We start from the raw sequence: 22,204 nt of genomic DNA, 5'->3' as shown, positions 1-22,204 counted from the left end.
ATAAATGATACTGTTTGCTTTTGCTTTACGTCACCAAATGAAATTGGCCTGGAGGCATTCACCTCAGTTGCCACTTTGCACATAATAACATAGTTTCCAGGACTCTGCTCTTTCCCAATTTTTAATATTTATGGTTTTTAGGCAGTGTACAGTGAAAGATGGTGACTTGTTTGGTTACATTTTCCTATAGTTGTATTTCATGTCATCAAGAGAAATTGGCTGTATTATCACAAGTGTATTAGGAATCAGAAGACTTGATTAAGACCACACACCCCGTCAGCTGCTACTACTCTTTCTCCTAAAATGTGATATGCTTTCTTTTTTTTTTAAATAATCATCACTTTGGATATTTGTGATCTGACTGGGTTATTAAGTAATGCCTGATAGCTAAAGCAGTTTAAACTGCTTTGAGAGTAGCAAATTTTGAATGTCAAATTTAGATTTGTTGTTATAAAAATCAACTAAGTGAGAAGAGAAACCCAAAGCTGTTATTTTCAACAGCTAAGAATTCTGATTTAAATTTCTCCTGTATTTTAAATATCATAATTAAATAAACTTTGATGGTTAAGAAAAAGTAACAGATTACTGAGATTTTCTTGGTCAAAGAGCACAACAGTTTAGTATGAAACAAATTCAACTACTAGTAATAACTAACAATGAAAGAAAAAAAAGGAGGAAAAACCCAAACCAGCATATGTATGACCACATACATGTATATGCCAGGTTTCCTCAGTCATGAGAATTTTAAATCTCACCAGTGCTCTTTGCTAGTGATTATCAGGCCCAACTACTGTATTTCCATTAGGCCATGGAACTGAGTTAAAAAAAAAAAAAAATCATTCAATGATTATATTTGTAAAGGGGTTTAAGTATGTGGTACTCACTGTTTTAAACAAGAACTCCAAAAGAGGTGAAAAGTGAAAGTTGTTCAGTCATGTCCGACTCTGCGACCCCATGGAATAGTCCATGGAATTCGCCAGGCCAGAATACTAGAGTGGGTAGCCTTTCACTTCTCGAGGGGATCTTTGCAACCCAGGGATTGAACCCAGGTCTCCCACATTGTGGGCGGATTCTTTACCAGCTGAGCCACCAGAGTAATTCATTTCAACTAGTTGGTTCACAATGTACACAAAGAATTTTCTGGGGTATCGGTCACTAAAAAAAAAAAAAGCCCACTCTAACGTAGCGTGGATTTGTAGTATGTGTGAGAGAGAGACAGAGAGGGAGAGAAAGTTCTGCCAACTAGAATAATTTTTTGAATGGGGAAGAGTCATGCAAATGCTTGCTATATGAGATAGCAAAGCTTAATGTCACAAACTGAAATAGCTCCAAAAACATCTGCTACCATGCATGGATACTGAAGATGTAAAAAGAAAGATAGCATCCAGTGAACGTGCCTAACTTCCTTCACACAAAGTATTCATAACTAGATGTTAGCCCCCTTTCGCTCCTATCAGGAGACACGTACAACTGCAGTAACAAACCACATCAAACGCATCTCGTTCAGTAATTAACAAGGGCTGGATACAACAGACCCCATCCTGCTCAGCCATTCTTCTTGCTGGTGTGTACCATCACTGTGACCTCAGTGATGTGAGTGTTGGAAAAAGTTCCTGATGCAGAACGGGGCCTAAACACAAAGGGTGATGTCTCAGTAGAACTTTCCAACCCTATCTGCAGAGAAGCGATCACAAAATATGAAGAACAATGCCTTCCAATGGGTTATTTCCACACTACATACACAGCAGAAAGGAGGAAGACTTAATTTACATGATCTAGACTTAATTCACAAACTCAAAAATATAACTCACTTTCTTTTGGACATGCAAGACAGTCACCCTAATGCTGGCAAAGACCATTTGCACACATGAAGTCTTTGGAACTCAGAGAGATTATCTTAATAAATTTGTAACTTCTTATTTTTAAAGAGAAGCATTCTATAACTGAGTGACAAGCTGCAGTGCGAAGCTGACCTCAGTAAGTGCTCCTGCAGTGTCTAAAGTAACCACGTAGTTGCTGCTCTCTGGAGCAACACAGCCAAGCTGCAGTGACTCAGCTCCCACAGTCCCAGAGACAGAATAAAACCACTTTCCCTGTGTTTATTACATACAGGGGCTTAGAATACCCTCCTGACAAATGCCTTACTTCTTCACAAACCCGCCAAATTTTTTTATTTTTTTCACTTACTTTCTCATGTTTCTATAGCAAGTGAATTTTTTAAAAGTCTTTCTTCAGTTCAGTTCAGTCACTCAGTCTTTGCGACCCCATGAACCGCAGCACGCCAGGCCTCCCTGTCCATCACCAACTCCCAGAGTTTATTCAAACTCATGTCCATTGAGTCGGTGATGCCATCCAACCATCTCATCCTCTGTCATCCCCTTCTCCTCCTGCCTTCAAGCTTTCCCAGCATCAGGGTCTTTTCAAATGAGTCAGCTCTTTGCATCAGGTGGCCAAAGTATTGGAGTTATCAGCTTCAACATCAGTCCTTCCAATGAACATTCAGGATTGATTTCCTTTACGATGGACTGGTTGTATCTCCTTGCAGTCCAAGGGACTCTCCAGAGTCTTCTCCAATACCACAGTTCAAAAGCATCAATTCTTTGGCACTCAGCTTTCTTTATAGTCCAACTCTCACATCCATACATGACTACTAGAAAAATCATAGCGTTGACTAGACAGACTTTTGTTGGCAAAGTAATGTCTCTGCTTTTTAATATGCTGTCTAGGTTGGTCATAACTTTTCTTCCAAGGAGTAAGCATCTTTTTATTTCATGGCTGCAGTCACCACTACTATTTACATGTTATCTAAAGAATGATTCTTGGTATCATTAACTATTTGCTTTAAAGTTATTTTAGTTACACAGTGACAGGACGAAACACAAGTTACACAGTTTAGAATCATGCCATTAACTCCAAAATTAATCCAACTGTATACAGAACGCTCACTTTAATATTTCTATTATCCTAGAATTTATTCTTGTTTTAGTATAGATATCTTGCTATTGTACAGAAAATACTTTTGATAAACTGAGATCACCAAATGATTTTCTAAACTGTTAAACTCAGAGCTTCTCACACTATTCACTCATCCATTACTGCTGTAATTTTTCCATAGGTACTAGTACCTTTATTTATGCAATGTTTTTCTTTAAATGGACTCACTGTTTAATCTTACAATAATTTATGTTAAAAGGGAAAATAAGTATCACTTTTCAGGAACAACAGGTTTGATGTGCTGGTTATATAATTCTTCCAATACCAATTAGAATAAGTCACAAATACTAAAATTAAAAAATGTTACTCAATACCACCTAATAGCTTGTGCACTCTGGTGGTATCTGTACCGTATTTTAGGAACCAATACAGACCATACTGTTAATTTCTTTTTCCTTCTCAAACCCTCTGTTCCTCTGACCTTCAAGACCCAGCTCTCTCTTGGTTCTCCCAGGCCCCTCTCTTTACTCACTCTTTCCCTGGCTCTGCTCCTTAAATGTTAGTACTTTCTAAGACTCTATTCTTGGACTTTTCTTCTCACCATGAACCTCCTGACGGAACCAGTGGCATCTTGGAATGAACACATCTACCACTGAACTTATTTTTCAGCCCTACATCAATGCATGGATAATTTCTTTTCCACATTCCTCCTCTTAATTAATGACACTGACAATTATCCAGTTGTCAAAAATTTTCTAAATTCAATTAGAAACCTCTAAAGTCAATTCACATTTTTTTAGTCTACTGTTTTCAGCCATTCCTCTCTCAATGTTATCTCCAATTTCCTCTGCCCCTCTTCATACTCATCTGACAACTGGCCTCTTATTCCACTGAGAAGTAATCAAAAGTCTCACTATACTGACATCTCTACCTATACATTGTACCTTCTCCTATCTAAGGACCACCGCTACGCTACCTTTGTGCCTTGGATCCCATCCCCTTCTGTTTATTCAAGAGCTTTACTTTTATAATTTTTTCTGCATCTTCAATTACTTCCTCTTTACTGGATCACTCCTGCAGGAACACAATGCAGTACCTCTTATTTTCAGAACAATAAAACCAAAAGCAAGTATCTTCAACCCCACATCTCCGTCCAGCAACCACTCCATTTTTCTGCTCCTCCCCACAGCAAAACTGCTTGGAAGGGTTGCTAGCCATCTCCACTTCCTCATCTCCTCCACAAACCATTAAACAAAAACTTTTAGAAGACTGCCAGTGACCTCTGTGTTCCAAAATCCAACGCTTTACTCTGTCTTAATCCAACTCAAGCTCTTAGGATACGCTCACGTAACGTAAGAATGATGGTAATATAATTAACCACACCCTGAAACACTTTCTTCACTCGGCTTCTGGAACAGAATACTTGCCTGGTTTTCTTATCTTACTGGCTACTCCTATACTGTTCTTCCTCTTCCTGGTCACTAAATGTTAGCTGGAATGCCTAGTAATGAATCATCGATATGCTTTCCTTTTTATACTAATCACTGAGGTAACTTCATCCAACTCTGTGATTTTAACAACATCCATAGGTCCATGGCTCACACACTTTCCTCTCTCGCCTGGGCTCTTCCTTGGCCACAACGACAGCTGTGTATAGCAACGGAGAAGCGGTAGCTATACACCCAACTGCCTGTCCAACACCATCGCTTAAACATTCAGTAGGCAGCTGAGACTTAACGTGTTTAAGACCAAACTTCTTTTTCTGCCTAAGCCTGCTCCTCCCTCAGACTTGACTGTCTCATTAAAAAGTACCCCAAGCACAGCTACCACATCTTCTGTGCGAAACCCAAGGTTAGACCGCAATCTAGGGATGCAAAATTCAGAAGCGAACAAAGTGACATGCTAAACTGAAAGGGGCCACTTTAGGTGTGTTTTTAGGGCTCATTATGACTGTCCCCCGTAACACAGCTCAGATCCATGTTTTATATAGGGATGTATGTATCTCTCTTGACGGGTGATACAAGAAGTGCAGTGATTATGTTACTTTCATAAAATGACTCAAGAATCTACAAATATGAATTCTTTCAGTCTTAGAAGTGCGCTAGTTTATGACTTGGGGATAAAAGAATTATGCATGAGGCCCTGGACGGCAGAGGACTCAGATTTCAGTCTCTGTGCTACCAATGACTGGCTCTCTGACTTGAGTAAATCATCAGCTTTGCTTCTCAATTCATAAGAAGGGGACTTTCTTATCCTCCCTGGCACCATCACATAGATACAAAGGACTGTTTGGTAACCAAATAATTAAAGCCTTTTAAGTAAAGAAATATAAAAATTTAGATACAGTAAAAACTTTGTGTTTCAGACTGTATCTTTCTTTCTTTTTTAGAGCATATATCTTCACTAACTCTCATCAAGAATGTGATAAAGCAAAGGTCCTTAATTGCTGGTAGCATATCTCGGATAGTCCACAGGAGGGCAGCAAAATGCAGGATTTCTTTTTCTTCAAATTCTGAACTCTATGTAAAATTGCTTTAAACTACAAGATACATAAATCTATAGAAATTTAGGTAGAACACAGGCTAAAACTAGCAGGCAATGGAACAAGTTATCAAAGGAGATAAGATTTAGGTAAATAGTAGAGATGCTAAAATACAGCAACACTGTAAAGACAACACAGGATAATCCTTTCACACACTGGAAAAGATATTACAGCTCACGTAGGGACGTCCCTGGTGGTCCAGGGGTTAAGACTTCGCCTTCCAATGCAGGGGGTGCTGATCTCTGGTGGGGCAGCTAAGAGCCCTCATGCCTCACCACCAAAAAGCCAAAACATAAAACAGAAGCAATATTGTAACAAATTCAATAAAGATTTAAAATGGTCTACATCAAAAAATAAAAAGGTTAAAAAAAATCATGTACATTATTTGGAAATTCTATTTTTTTTCCTATAATGGAACAAGCTTTCAAATACATATTATAGAGAAACATTTATAAAAATTCTAAGTATACTTAGTTAAATACTAAAGTCTGAGTTCTGTATAATATTTATTCCTTTTTCTGAAGATCCAGGCCAACAATTTTAAGTAGGCATGTGTCTCAGTAAATTAAGAAAAGATGAACATTCAGAAATTAGGGGCTGATGTTTACATTATATTCAGCTAATAACAATGCCATTGTTAGTGGCATACTTATAAGTATGTAATGAAGTCTAATAAACATAACCTACTGTGGAAAATTCTGAAAGAGATGGGAATACCAGACCATCTGACCTGCCTCTTGAGAAACCTATATGCAGGTCAGGAAGCAACAGAATTGGACATGGAACAACAGACTGGTTCCAAATAGGAAAAGGAGTACGTCAAGGCTGTATATTGTCACCCTGCTTATTTAACTTATATGCAGAGTACATCATGAGAAACGCTGGGCTAGATGAAGCACAACCTGGAATCAAGATTGCTGGGAGAAATATCAATAATCTCAGATATGCAGATGACACCACCCTTATGGCAGAAAGTGAAGAGGCACTAAAAAGCCTCTTGATGAAAGTGAAAGAGGAGAGTGAAAAAATTGGCTTAAAGCTCAACATTCAGAAAACTAAGATCATGGCATCTGGTCCCATCACTTCATGGGAAATAGATGGGCAAACAGTGGAAACAGTGTCAGATTTTATTTTTTTGGGCTCCAAAATCACTGCAGATGGTGACTGCAGCCATGAAATTAAAAGACGCTTGCTCTTGGAAGGAAAGTTATGACCAACTTAGATAGCATATTAAAAAGCAGAGATATTACTTTGCCAACAAAGGTCCGTCTAGTCAAGGCTATGGTTTTTTCAGTGGTCATGTATGGATGTGATAGTTGGACAATAAAGAAAGCTGAGTGCAGAAGAACTGATGCTTTTGAACTGTGGTATTGGAGAAGACTCTTGAGAGTCCCTTGGACTGCAAGGAGATCCAACCAGTCCATCCTAAAGGAGATCAGTCCTGGGTGTTCATTGGAAGGACTGATGCTGAAGCTGAAACTCCAATACTTTGGCCACCTCATGCGAAGAGTTGACTCACTGGAAAAGACCCTGATGCTGGGAGGGGTTGGGGGCAGGAGGAGAAGGGGATGACAGAGGATGAGATGGTTGGAAGGCATCACTGACTCGATGGACATGTGTTTGAATAAACTCCGCGAGTTTGTGATGGACAGGGAAGCCTGGGGTGCTGCAATTCATGAGGTTGCAAAGAGTCGGACACGACTGAGCAACTGAACTGAACTGAACTGAACTGAACCATTGGTCTTATGTTTTCTAGTGTAAGAAAAACAATACTGAATGAAGACTACTAAAAATAAAGTAAAATTATGCATATCAGAGATATAATAACAGAAAAATATATATTGCTTAAGTAGTAGAAAACATCTTTGTTAGATATAACTTTTTAATTTTCAAATTAGTGAAGCTGAAGAATGAAAGTATTTAGAAGTTTGGAATAATAAATATGTGGAAAATCCACTATCATAAATATTACAGATACAATATTCACATTTTGCTTATACTGCTATTAAAATTATTTTCCATCTTTCATCATTAGAGAAGATAATAATTACTGCTTCATGAAAGTTCATTTTCTGTGAGATACTGTAATTTTCACTTTTTTTTACAAAAGTCCTTTTATAGGGTTGAGCACTCAAGACAACTTCCTTATATTCAAAAGCATGATAAGTTTGACAGATTCCATTTTACTTTTAAAAAGGCCAAGCATGCTGTTACTGGACTTCCCTGGTGGCTCAGACAGTAAAGCGTCTGCCTACAGTGCGGGAGACCCGGGTTCGATCCCTGGGTCGGGAAGACCTCCTAGAGAAGGACATGGAAATCCAGTCTAGTACTTTTGCCTGGAAAATCCCATGGATGGAGGAGCATGGTGGGCTACAGTCCATGGGGTCGCAAAGAGTTGGACATGACTGAGAGACCTCATTTCACTTCACTTCACTTCATGCTGTTATTGAAAAGAGTTTGTTCAAGTGGCCAATTCAGTTCTAGTTAAGTTAAACTATAAAATAACAAACCAATAAATGTGGGAAAAAAGTATGTATTTCTAAACTGGCAAAATAAATTGCTTAATCAAAGCTGGAGGCACTAGCTTCTGTATCACTGTCAACTTGAGGGTGGACAATTAAAAAAACCAATCTATTATGTTTTCCTTTCCAGGATCCTTGAAACTGTAATGCTAATATAAAATACCTATAAAAGATAAGGCTTTACTAAATGGTATTCAAAGGAAAGAGACACGATGATGATAAGCAGTTAATATAAGAACACATGCAACTAATAAATGGCAGCAAATAAGATGACTTCTAGATTAATCAAAGTTTGGGAAAACTGTCAGATAAGTGATTCTTCACTAAATGTCACACTGTTAGCTATAAAGTCTTTAGAAGCAGGAAAACTGTGTGAACATAATGATAATGTACTTTTAAGCAGAATGAATCAGTATTCAAAGCTAAATATTACCTGTGCACATATTACAAAACATACACGCTGAAAATCTGTGTGAAAAATGTCCATGATTATATATGAAAAGCAATAAAATACTTGCTGATATTGAAAGACTGCTGATAATTTTACCATTTAGTTCATACTACCCAAGACATTATACACTATATTACACTTGCCAGAAAAAGTGTCTCATGTGGATCTTTAAAGAAAATGATTTGTGGAAAATTAATAATAGTGATCAGAAAAACAGTTTTTTAAATGTTTTCCAAGAGTACTTAACTATTTTTGATCTTGAAAAACTTATCTGAAAAGCTTTCAGATTGGTAGCTTTTCAAATAGACTTTCATAAGAGAATTTTTTAGGTTGGGAAAGGGTGAAAAAGGGCAGCTTAAATTCTTATCCTAAAAAACCCAATTACAATACAAATTCCTTCATTATTATATGGAAATAGAATCACAAGTCTTGCTGTCTCAGGAGACCTTGGTATAGTTATAGTAAAACCTTTGGACAGATAATATGTCAAACAAGTAAGATAACTTAAGATTCTTTCAATACTGCAAAAATGAAAAAGTAAAGGATAGACAGAATCATTTGAAGGTAAAGAAATGCTAATCATTACTCAGAGATTTTGCCTTCTTTTTCATCAAGCATTTAGTAAAGCTCAGAGATGACTGGAGTAAATGCAACTGTTAGGTTTTAAAACATAAGAAGTTTATCATTTTGATTAGAGGTGTTTGCACCTTTCAAATTTCAGCTCTTCAATGGAACTTGGCAAAGCAACCATCAATAAATAGGATTACTGTGGAAACAAGTAATACAAAAACACTGTCAAAGAAAAATTTAACACTGAAATTAGATCAGTATTATTAATGAGTTTTTAAACTTAGAAAATGCTACAGCATACATTTTCATTAAGGGTAACAGTATTTTTTTAGGAGTTAGCAGACACTGGATTCTTTTCTAAACCAATTAACTGCAATGTAAAAAGGTCTCTTTTTTTTAATTAGAAAATTTTTTTAAACGAGCTCTCTCTGAAAGAATTAAAAACGGTATTCTCTCTTCCCAAGTCAAATTATTCTATTTTATTGTTATTGTATTGGATCCAATAATATTCTTGGACTAAACTGGACTATCATATACTACAATTTTGAGAAAGATCTGTTTCAAGTTAAGAGTTTCCTGAACTAGTTGAGACCATGTTCTGGGGGAAAATGCTCAAGACAACTCAATTTCCTCTCTTGACATCAGTGACATAAAATAATAATGAATTTCAAAAAACTAAAATACTGGACTTTCCTGGTGGTCCAGTGGTTGAGCCTCCATGCTTCCACTTCAGGGGGCATGGGTTCGATCCCTGGTTGAGAAAGATCTACATACTGTTCAGGGTGGTAAAAAAAAAAAAGAAACCAGAATACTAAGAAAAGAAAAGAAAAGGCTTTTAGGAAAGTTATCACTATATACATATAAAACCCTTCTCCCCAGTAACAGAAAAGAATCAAGAGAGGGAGATGAGAGTAAGTAAAGAAAACAGGAAATAATCTATTAATATAAGCAGCTCATTGAAAAAAGTGAAAATTTGTTTATAAGGCAGTCCTTGCATGACCATAAAATTTTAAAAACCACAACTTATTTTCTAGTATGACGCAAGAAGATTCTTAACCTTTTGAGTCATATTTTGCATTCATCATGAATTTCTAATGGCTTACTTTTACTTAAGACCTACTCTGTGAAAATAATCTCATTTAGTTCTCCCCAAAAGTATATGAGATTTTACTCTTTCATTTTATAGATTAGGACACACTTTACTGAGAATAGAAAGACAGTAATGGCAGAAGCAGGGCTCCAACGTGAATCTGTATGACTCTAGCACTAGCCACTGCACTATACTGCCTGCTAAAACAGTGCCTAACGCCTTCAACAGTCACATACAAATTCTATTGTAGTGTAGATAGTGCTCAACACTGATCTGCAAGTGAGCTATGGTGTTATGCTGCTGAGAGATTTTGTTTCTTCACAAGAAAACTGGGCTCTGTTATTTAAAATGACTAACTGCCTTCCATTAAAATCCTAAAGCAGTGTAGTAAAGTGAATCAAGAAAATGAATTTGAATGCCAAATCTGGTAATTACTGATGTCTTTTAGACAAGTCACTTAATGAAGTGTGTGTCACTTAAAATAATCTGATAGAAGGAGCTGGACTAGTCCTCTGGTCAAATACTGGATCTAATTTGAACATTAATAGAGCAACTACTGTGTGCTCTACAAAAGCAAGGTACTGAGGATCCATATGTATATAAACTGTACCACTCATAATTCAAGTTAAACTCATTTTTTTTTCCTTCCCAGTGAAGGTTCAGCAAGTAAATAATCAAATATTGTGGAACTACTATATTCAATATCCTATGATAAACCACAAATAGAAAAGAATATAAAAAAGAATATATATATGTAAAATTGAATCACTTTGCTATACAGAAAAAATTAATACACCATTGTAAATTAGCTATACTTCAATAAAAAATATTGAAGAAAAAAAATACCATGGAACTCTTAGGGAGTTCTAATTGATAAACCTACAATAACTTAGATACTAACTCAAATACTTCTGACCCAGGTAGATACACTTCTGCACATGCATGTACGTATATATGCGTGGTGGTGGAGGGAGAAAGTAGAAGAATGCATAGCGGATACCACTTCACGTCAGGCAACTATTTTAAAGGTGCAGTAAAGGTCCGCCATCAGCTTCACTCAAAGCCAAGGGGCTGTATCTCAGTGAATGAGGATAGAAACACTGCTTCAAATCTCATGACACAGTTTGAATTCATGGCAGAAAAAAAACTTACTTTGCCATAAGTATCAGTTATCGTAAAACATCAGAGATTTTGAGAGGGAAAAAAAACCTCACGGCTAATCAATCCCAACTGAATAATATACTTTAATCAGCCTTTCTCAAACTAGGGTTCTGGGAGAGAACTAAAGCCAAATGCTCCACAGTATTTATATAGAAAGCAATGAATTAATTTCTTTTCTATGTATCTAGAATTATGCTAGTTAAGTAAAATCCTTGGGAAAATTAAGAAAATGATTTTCTGTGTTCTGTTGATCAAAACAGGAATCCCAACTGAACTCGTTATCTGGCCGGGATGAACAGCTGCTTACCACTGCAGACAGAAGAGGTGATGTTGTACAGAAAGGGATAAAACTGCATACAGCGGATCAGCTTCAGGCTGTTCTCACACTCGGGGCATTTGGTAGTTAATTTCAAAGCCTGTCTAAACGCCTCAAGTGCCCCACTGATATTCTTCAGAGCAAGGTAAGCATTTCCCAGGCTCAAAAAGGTCAGGGGCTGAAAAGAAAAAAAAGAAAAATCAGCAAAATGTTAATGAATTAATATTTTCCAAGCAATATAAAACCTTTACAGTTGTATGTCTTTTGGCTTTTTTTTAGGGTTATTCTATAAAAGTTACCCCAGCTGTCCATTTTATTCAAATCAGCTAATTCTAAACTGTTTAACATAAATTTTTTACCTTTTTACTAAGATAAAAATTACATCAACTGTGTAATGTACATTAGTCTTAACTGTACAGCTGTAAACACCGCTCATCTAAAGATATACAACATTTAGAACATGTCTAGTACCCTGAGAGGCTCCCTTGGGCAACCCCACCCCCAACTCCAGATGTAACCAATGATATGATGCTGTGACTTCTATCACCACAGATTACTGCCACCTGTTCTTGAACATCACATAAATAGAATCAAACAGCATGTTCCCTTGTGCATATAACATGTACCCTTCTGTAGCTTCTTTTACTCAACCAAACCTGTAAGACTTTTTTTGGGTATACTGTATGTTCACTCTTTTTTAAAAAAATTGATGTGTGATATATCCACATGAATACACCACATTGTTCATCCATTCTCCTACTGATAGGCAGTTACAGGATTGTTTTTGGTTTTTGATCTACCACAGATAAATTTACTATGAAGTGAACATTGTTGTAAATGTCTTCTGACAGACATATTATTCATTTTCCTTGGGTATACATTTAGAAGTGGTTCTTAAGATAGGCATACATTTAGTTTTAAGAGATCCAAGCAAATAGTTTTCCAAAATGGGCATACAGACTTAATACTCCTACAAGTAAGTGTGAGAATTCACTGACTTGGTATTGTCAGTTTTTAAAATTTAGCTGTTTAAGTGAGATGCTTAAGTGGCAACTCACTGTGATTTTAATTTGCATTTCCTTGATCAGTAATAATATTGAAACATTTTTTATACACTTAGTGGCCATTTTGGTACACTTATTTCTGAAGTGCTGTTGTTTTCCTCATTAAAAAAAATGGGTTGTTGTTTTTTTCTTACTGATTTGAAGGAGTTCTTTATATATATATATACTATACATGAAGTCTTTGTTGGACATATTTATTGCAAATATCTTTCCCAGGCTATCATTTGCCTTTTTATTTTCTTAATGGCATCTTTTGATAAACAGAAATTCTTAATTTTAATGAAGTTCAGTTTACATATTTTTCTTTTGTAGTTAGTGCTTTATGAAATCTTTGCCAGCTATAAGGTAATGAAGACTTTCTCCTATGTTTTCATCAAGAAGTTTTACTGTTTTCTCTTTCACATTATGGTACATGATCCACCTCAAATTAATTTTGTATACAATGTGAAGTAGGAGTCAAGGTTCATTTCTTTTTCCATAGAGGATATCCAAGTACTCCACTACTACTTACTGAAAAACCCAGAGCTCCCCCAGACACTAAACTACAGGTGCGCCTTCGTCATAAATCAGCTTATGTTTAATGTCTCTATTTTGTTCCACTTGTGTATTTGAGTATCTTTGTGCCAATTCCACTGATTTAATTACAGTAAGTCTTGAAATCTGATAATGAAAGTCTTCCAACTCTGTTTTTATTTCTCTAACCCCCAAATCTTTGTGCTATTCTAAGATCCATTTTTATGTAGATTTTTGAAACTACTCATCAATTCACACACACAAATACATGCAATTGCTGGGAGTTTGGGATGAAATTGAATCTATACATCAACTTAAAGAGAATTTACACCTTAACAATACTGAATCTTTCAATCCATGTACATGATATATCAATATACCACCATTTATTTACGTTTTCTCCTAGCAATGTTTTGTAATCAGGATAGAAATCTTGTGCACCTTCCTGTAGATTTATTTCTAGATATCTGCTTTTTTGGTGCTACTGTAAATAGTCTTAAAATTCTATTTTCCAATTGTTTTTTGAGATTTTGTTTTTATAAGCAGCCCAAGGTATTCAGTTGAGGTCATTTTAGTGGAAATATGCCTATGCTTAGTATTTGCTGTGTACAAACCATTTATTCTACACTTATTTTATCATTAAAAATATTTTAAAAGATTTAAGAATGCTGTATTCCCAAACTGCACAGTCTATCTCCATGAAAGCAATACTTATAATTTCTTTTTTAAATCATGAAAGTATGATGATACATTTACAGAAGACTTGGAAAATACAGAACAAAGTTACACACAGTTCCACTATATATTACAATTATTTTTTTAAGTAGTTAAATTAAGATTTTTAGTTGGAGTTTCAATATCAAACTCTCAAAATTGAAAGAATGAATAGTCAGAAAAGTAGGAGGATACAGTAGATCTGAAAAGAACTATGAACCAATTCAACATAAAGATTTATATAATTTTCACACAACAGCAGGATACAAATTCTACTTAAGTTCTCATAGACTATAAACCAGGAGATATTAGAACATGCAACACCTATAATTTATCAGCTACTGTTTCTGATTCAGGCTGTTAGGTCATCAGAAATATCTCACTATAACCAAGCCAAGGTTTACAAAATATTCCAGATTAAAGAGGTCTACTGTAAGTAGTTCTCAAGTTACACTTCAAGTATTACTTAGAGGTTTACAAGATATAAAATTAAATTCCATACTTAAATTAAGTGTCTTTATATTTCCTGTTAGGAAACAAAGTATCATGATTATCCCTACGACTAGAATGATAGTTGGGCAAATATCTTGTATTCAGATGAACTGTTCAGTGTTTTAGAAAAAAGAGTAATTTTCATGAATTCAGTCAGAAAATAATTACTGAGTGATTGTTTTCACTGTGTTTCAAATACTGTTTTTCATACTGGGGATACAGCAGAAAACAAGAAAGATAAACCTCTGCCTCAGTGGATCTTAGAGTCTCGTGTCACATAACTGTGGGGATGTTATACAATTGTGAGTAAAATGTGATAAAGGAAAGAACAGCAGGGAAGAGACATAAGTAGTACTAAGAGTTGGGAAGAGAGTGGCATTTCAAATATAGTAGCAATGGAAAGACTTACTGCAAAGTTAGTATTTGTAAAAGATTTTAAGGAGATGAGGCACAAACTAGGAAGAATCTTAGTGGGATGAAACATTCCAAGCAGAAAGAACAGAAAATGCAAAGGTCCTGAGGAGGGACCAGAACTAGCATGTTCAAGGAACTGCATGGAGGCAAGTGAGGCCAGAACAAAATGATCAACGGAGTGATCTCACAGACATGAGACAGGAAAAGTAACAAGGTCACGTAGGACTTTCTACCCCATTATAAATTCTCGTCTCTTATTGTGAGTTACATGGAGGGACACTGAAGAGATTTGAATAGACAAATGACAACATCTGATTTTTAATAATAATCTCATTGTTTGCTATAATATGAATAGACTATAGGGTGATAAAAGCAAAAAACTTAGAAACTAGTTAGGAGGCTACTGAAATAATCTAGATAAAAGATAATGATGGTTTGGATAAAAGATAATTAATGATGGTTTGGATAAGACAGCAGTGGAAGTGAAGTGAAAGTCACTCAGTCATGTCCAACTCTTTGAGACCCCTGGACTGTAGCCTGCCAAGGCTCCTGTGTCCATGGAATTCTTCAGGCCAGAATACTGGAGTGGGTTCCCTTCTCCAGCAGATCTTCCCAACCCAGGAACTGAACCCAAGTCTCCTGCATTGCAGGCCGATTCTTTACCATCTGGGCCACCAGGGGAGACAGCAGTGGAGATGAAGATAAATAGTGAAATTCTGGGTATATTTTAAAAACAGAATTAGCAAGCTTAATTAATAGATCATATCTGCTCTTAGAGGAGAAAGGTTTGAAGGATAACTCTAAGTTTCTATCTTAAACTACTGGCTTCACCATTTACAGAAATGGGGAAGACCAAGACCAAATTGGAACAATGTTAAGGAGCTTAGTTTTGGCCTGCAGTTTTAGTGTTTCAGACATTCAATATGTTTCAGATATTCAAGTGGAGATGTCAGATAAACTGCTGAATAAAGGAGTCTGGAGTTCAGAGCAAAGTTGATACATGAGTCAATAAGGAAAGCATAGTGTTCTTGAGATATGGTTCTGGAACAACTGGATATCCATGTGGATATGAACTTTGATTTCTACCTAACATCACAAAGAAAATTTAACCTGAAATGGATCATAGGTCTAGATGTAAAACCTGAAACTATAAAACATCTAGAAGACAGCACAGGAAAAGATCTGTGTATATCCAAGAGTCAACTATTTAAAGACAAACCATAGAAAACAAAACCAAAACAGGACTATTTTTTTTCAACCTTCTTATGAAGACATCTTAAATCTAAGAATAGAAAGCAAAAGGAAGAAGATAGTAAATTAAGGGAATTTTTAAAAGCTAAGATAAAAAGGCAAGGAGAGAAAGTATTTTTGACATATGACAGATGGAGTTTAAAAGACTTTACTGTATAAAGAATTCATGTAAAATTTTAAAGATTCTAACAAAATGGACAAAATTCCTACATAAACTTTTACTTTAAAAATACAGTTGAAATACGATATCCTTAAAATAGGATAAAGAAATTTGTTACAACAGAGAAGTGAAAATTTTTTTAAGTAAATTTGTTTTACAAATGCTAATACAGAAGCAGTGTGACTTGACTATAAAGGGTGTGAACTCTGAGGCCAATCTCCCTGACTTCAAATCCAAGCTCTTTGATTTTCTATAAATCCCTTCAGTTTTCTTTTTCTGTCAAATGGGTAAATCTTATCTCAGAGGGTTGTGTGGATTAAATGAGTTATTACATGTAAAGTGCTTCGTATGGTGCACTAGAAAACAATAAAAGTTAGCAGTTATTTCAACTGCTTGATAATGTATTATGTGGTGATAATACTAGAGAAATGAATATCCACAGATCTTGATTATGGCAACATATATTGGCTCAAATCTTTTTCTGAATTGTTTAGCAGTCTGTATCAAAGGCATCAAAATATTCATTCTACCAGCAATCTTTCCTAAGAAAATTTTCTTTACACAATCATTTAAATTGATGGCTGTAAAAACTATATAGTAATAATTTTTTTATATAATAAGGTTTAAAGGTCACCAAAGTTACAGTAAGGGGCTTCCTTGGTGGTTCAGTGGTAAAGAATCCTCCTGCAATGCAGGACCACACAAGACATGGGTTCGATCCCTGGGTTGGAAAGATCCCCTGGAGGAGGGCATGGCAACCCACTCCAGTGTTCTTGCCTGGAGAATCCCATGGACGGGGGAGCCTGGCGGGCTACAATGCATAAGGTCACAAAGAGTTGGAGACAACTGAAGTGACTTAGCAAAGTAACAGTAAAGTTACAACATACAAAATATTTATGTAGAGGGAAAGCTTACAAGGAAATATTTCCAAATGTTGACAGTTGGGGGTAGGGTCTGATGAAGGTATATTCAGGGGTATCTAACCTGATTCACTGATTTATCTTTTTATTCTTGTTACAGCACCACAGTATTTAACTGAAATTTTAGTAGAATTTTCAAATATATAAAGGCAACTAATCTCTAAAGTAGCTCTTTTTTCTTCGGAAGAATACTGCCTAATTGCCTTGGGTGACGGTGCAAAAAAAGTGAACCCTTACAAGCATGAAGGGAATACAGCTTTGTTAAGCGTTCTATTTGGGTGTTCTCTTTATCATAGCCCATACAGAGCATCTGTTCTACTATACCCACACCTGACACTGTAAACATCTGATAAATATTTGATGTACTTCTCTGGCAAGCTGGTCTTTGTATATAACACAGTGGTTGTAAACTTCTACTTAAAATCCAGTTGTGAATTTATTTCAAAGGAAACTTGTAATAGGCAACATTTCCTTCTAATACTGAAAGAAATTAGTTTGGGGACACCTCAAATAAACCTAAGCCATTCATGCACAGTTCTTCTAAAAGTTTCTTTGGGTATAAAACTTGGAAACATTTAGACACTAAGTATAAAAGCAATTTAATTATATATTTATTATAACTGCATTTCATCAAACCTAAAATGTCATTAATTATAACATGCATCCTTATTTCAGAGATGTTAATATATGAAAAAAAAAAGGAAGTGGTATTTTAGAAACTATGAAATAAAGTAATAAACTACAAAGCAGAGATGTAACTCCACGGACTTCATGTGGAAGGTTCAAGGTACAAACCTATCTATCCTTATCAAAACAACCTTTAAACTGTGCTCTGGCTTGGTTGGTATAAAGATTTTAAGTTGTAAAACAATATAATATTAAAGGATGTGCATGCTGTAATGAGTAAGATAAAATGAGAAGCAGATGTTTCCGACATAAAAAGGTGGCAAGTGTATTTTTAGCAGCCATGTCATTCTTATTTAAATATGTTTCTAAAAATAAACTACATAATTTATAAACTTCTTTTAAAACAGAGATAAACACATCAAAAATATAACAAAAGCCCTCTTACAATATGCACATTCTACTCTGAAAAATAAAACATGAGATTTCTTTATGCCCTCTCTACAAAAATACAACAAATACTCTGAATTTAAGTTACCACTACTTAGTACATATTGCTACAAAGGAACATGAAACCTCACCTCAGAGCTATTGATGGCCAAAGCTTGAAGTAGCAGTTTGGTGGCGTCAAGATGAAGGCCATAGTGAATCAAAAGGTTGGCCAAGTTAACAAGAGGAACGTCCTGGTATTGAAGGGGGGCCAAATTCAAAGCCCTCTGAAGACAAGCAATAGCAAAAGTGCTATTTCCTACTGCTCTCCAGTAGAGTCCAGCTTCATTGAGGATCAGCCAGACAGGAGCATTAGGCTGAAAAAGCCCAAACACTTAATTCAAGAAGACAGAACTCATGCTAAAAAGAATTTTTAATACATGCATTGTAACTTTTAATTACAATTACTCAGCATTTAAATTTCAGATGTCTGAAGTAGGCGGCTCACCTTGTTAATAGCATGAAATAAGAAAGACCCAATTTCTTCTTCTGGGACAGTATAGTTATTAATACGGGAAAGCAAAATCTGAAAACATTAAAAGGAAGACTGAATCAATTGAAAATAACAGGGAAGACATTTGAAAAGAATTTCTACAGATCCTTACTTGAACTCTTCAGGAACAGCTAATTTGAATAGACATTTATAATTTATATATATAACATGAGGTCACTGACATACCAACAGGTGTTACCTTACTCACATGTATGTCTTAGTTTCCTTTAACTAAAAAAAAATAATCAAAAGACATATACAGCACATACATTATTAAGATGATCTATCATTTCCCCATTAAAGTCAACCTAAGTGACCAGAACCAAATGAGAAATTATTCAGAAAACAAAGCATGCAATACCTGATGCAATTATCTGCTATCCTTCCTAGCTGGAAAAGCACCAGATCCTTAGTTAATCACTTTATATTCCTGAAGCATTTATGTAACTGTGAACAACTCTAAGAAAGGGATCATGGTCTGTTTATCTTTGTATTCCTAGAACTCCAAACACTGCCTGGAACATAATGTTTTTTTGCTTCAGTAAATGTTGAATGAAAGCAGTAACTACTCATAGTTTCAAAATTAAATTTAACAAAGGTCATTGTGATGGTTTGTTTTCTCTGTAAAAAGGAAATTTTTTCATTTGTATCCATGGAATGGTGTTTACCCTAGGATTTATATTCAGTAATAAGATTCCTAGTTACACATAACTTATAGGAACTATGGAAGACAGCCTAACAGAAAATATTTATAATGTTTGCCAAGAGGTTATCAAATTCATACAAATTCCTAAGGACCTGACATGAGTCCAAAACAGGGCTGATAAGGCCAAGCAAAGAGAATCCTCAAGCTTTCAATTTCAATTATACAAACTTCTGGCGGCTTGGAGGATGCAAAGCTAAACTGCAATGGTCAGAATGGCCTTCACTAGGTAAACAGTTCTACGTGACTCATCTTTGCAGCCCTCTTAGAGGAACAGTGCTTAGGTGGTCTGTGTAAACAGCAACCCCAAGGAACACTTTGCTGGCAGCCCTTCAACAGTATGACTGACTTCTTAATAATTTCACTAATTCTTTAACTCAGTCCTCCGGTTTTATAAACTTAGAGCTCAACAACTGCCCTCTATTCAATTTTTGCTCCACCGATGAGGCTTGTGAAATCACCCAGAATGGACGGCAATAAACGCCAAGCCTAAGTGAGCCTTACTTTTCGTGCATGGTCATCTGGCATTTTGGCTTTCAGATCCATGCGGACCTCTAATTCTTTGACTAAGTAGGACAGGGTCTGGCTTTTTCTGATGTCAGTTATGGAACAGTCAGGGGTTTGGGCCTCTTCTTCTGAAGAATAATCATCACTGTTGAGTTCGTGGATCCTGGCACAAGAAAAAGGAACAAAATTCATATTTTCAAAGTTTGGGTGACTTCAAAATAAAGACTTAACCTTTCAGGTCCAAGGCTGGTGCTCTCAAAGAACCGCCAGATGATAATCATGCAGAATCAAGTGCTTTGCCATATCCATAAGCACTTGCCTGAGTCCTTTGTTTTCCGGAGGCAGAAAATACGTTGGCAATTCCCCACCAACGGGGACTCTAGGATAGCTTTCTGCACAATCAGCTCTTTTAGGCCACAGAATATGCTGCTTGTCCTAACAGAGAAAAAAAGTTTCTCATAAATTTCTTCAGAGTCAGTACTTCAACATGCTAAATGAACTTTTAAAAGAACATAAATGTTAGCAGGAAAACCAAACAACAATTTAGTATTTTAGGATCTAGAGACTGAGGTAGACTCTAGAATATTTTTTCTACTGTGGACTGTTAGTCTAAGTCAGTAATTCTACCTGCTCTACCACAGACTGGCTCAGGGTTGGGCAGGCTTAACTCAGCTGAGCCAGTAAGACACAGGGAGAGGTTTGCTTCGGGATTCCAGGAAAGAAATACCAGTCTTAGTCTCTTAAGCCACAGAGGCAAAAACCACATTGTTCCAGCTGCTGCTGGCTGTCGCCTCATTACCATGAGGAAGAACAGATTTTGGATGGAACCAATACAGTGGATACCAAATTAAAGAAGAGGAAAACAATGGGTTACTGGGCCACTGATCAACCAAAGTTTGCTCTATCTTTGGATTTCCTATAATACGAGGTGAATTTTCTTTTAAGTCAATTTGAGGTAAAGTTTGTGACATATACTGGGAAGCACACAGACACGTAAGAAACTGGCCCAGAAAACTATTTTCCCCTTAACTAAGACCTTTTCTTTGCCAATGCCAAAGTTTAACAGTTATTTTATTTGTAAAATTCCATTTTTCTAAATATAAATAATTAGTACCAGACATTTACTAAACTTATAGCCTGAAGCTTTCAAACTTGGGAGTTTACATTTCATATAATTAAATATAAGTGGCTGTATTAATTCTGTTAAATTTCTGAAAATTTAGTAGTGAGGACTTCCCTGGTGGCTCAGATGGTAAAGAATCTGCCTGTAATGCAGGAGACCCAGGTTCAATCCCTGGGTTGGGAAGATTTCCTGGAGAAGGGCATGGCTACCCACGCCACTATTCTTGCCTGGAAAACCCCATGGGCAGAGGATCCTGGCAGGCTACAGTCTATAGAGTCACAAAGAATTGGACATGACTGAGTGACTAACACTTAAAAAAAAAACCACAATGTTTCTGTCTTCATATCTTGATATCTCCACTGGCTAACATATAATTATCTCTTAGCTAGCTTAGAAATACATATTCATATACTTGTTTATTTTCTGTACCTTCTGCAACAAGGGGAGCTCCAGCAGAGCAAGGAACCTGGTATATAGTTGTGAGCTCAGTAAAAGAATGCTGACTGAATACATTAAATATATACAAACACACACTTAGGCCAAGTTTAGAAAATTGTGTGGGCTGGTAATTTTACTTAGAGCTTTGATTTAACATCAGGGTGTCTATCTGCCCCATGTGGCTGGCAAGAAATCAAGACAGATCCTATGTCCTACTTATCCACCACCTAGCAGAAGGCCTTCCATTTAATCTCAGCTTAACAACTTCTTGCTCAACAGTGACTGCAGCCATATTAATCAGTGGAGTTGAGGGCCACTCCTTTAAGAAATCTTACCTGAGAAAACTCTTTCATCATCCTCTACTAACTAACTTACCCTATATGCATTAGAGTCCCTGCCCCAGATCCAGAGAACAGAATGGGCTACAGGAGAAGACTGGACCAAATCACTGATATCACTCTGATTTGTTTGAACATCAAAGTTCACAGACATCATACTGGAGGTTGAGGAATCTTCACCAAACTAGAAAATGAAAAGAAAAGTTCAATCAAATTGAAAGCAGAAAAGCAGTTGTGACTCAGATTTAACTTAAACCCAAAATGTTAGTGAATAAATCAAAATTAGAAGGAAATCAGAAAGTAGGTCAGCTAAAAAGCAATCAGATCTTTAATTTTCAGAACCATGCCCCAATAGTATTCTCTCACAGATAATGC

The 22,204-nt window shown here is 36.1% G+C and overlaps 1 protein-coding gene across 5 annotated transcripts in view; it reads right to left on the bottom strand.

Annotated features, from left to right (window-relative positions):
• The window catches only part of TTC17 (tetratricopeptide repeat domain 17), a 120,569-nt gene that overhangs the window by 55,203 nt on the left and 43,162 nt on the right, over positions 1–22,204 (bottom strand). For all 5 annotated transcript variants that reach the window (XM_061152186.1, XM_061152181.1, XM_061152198.1 and 2 more), the window contains exons 11-16: positions 21,867–22,013; positions 20,250–20,365; positions 19,928–20,093; positions 18,676–18,753; positions 18,320–18,544; positions 11,578–11,764 (exon numbers count right to left, since the gene is read on the bottom strand). In XM_061152186.1, coding sequence (XP_061008169.1) covers positions 11,578–11,764; positions 18,320–18,544; positions 18,676–18,753; positions 19,928–20,093; positions 20,250–20,365; positions 21,867–22,013 — 919 coding nt within the window. The remainder of the gene's footprint in view (positions 1–11,577; positions 11,765–18,319; positions 18,545–18,675; positions 18,754–19,927; positions 20,094–20,249; positions 20,366–21,866; positions 22,014–22,204) is intronic.

This window comes from Dama dama, chromosome 1, assembly GCF_033118175.1.
Source record: "Dama dama isolate Ldn47 chromosome 1, ASM3311817v1, whole genome shotgun sequence".
NCBI lineage: Eukaryota > Metazoa > Chordata > Mammalia > Artiodactyla > Cervidae > Dama > Dama dama.
This window is presented reverse-complemented; position numbering and strand designations above follow the sequence as displayed.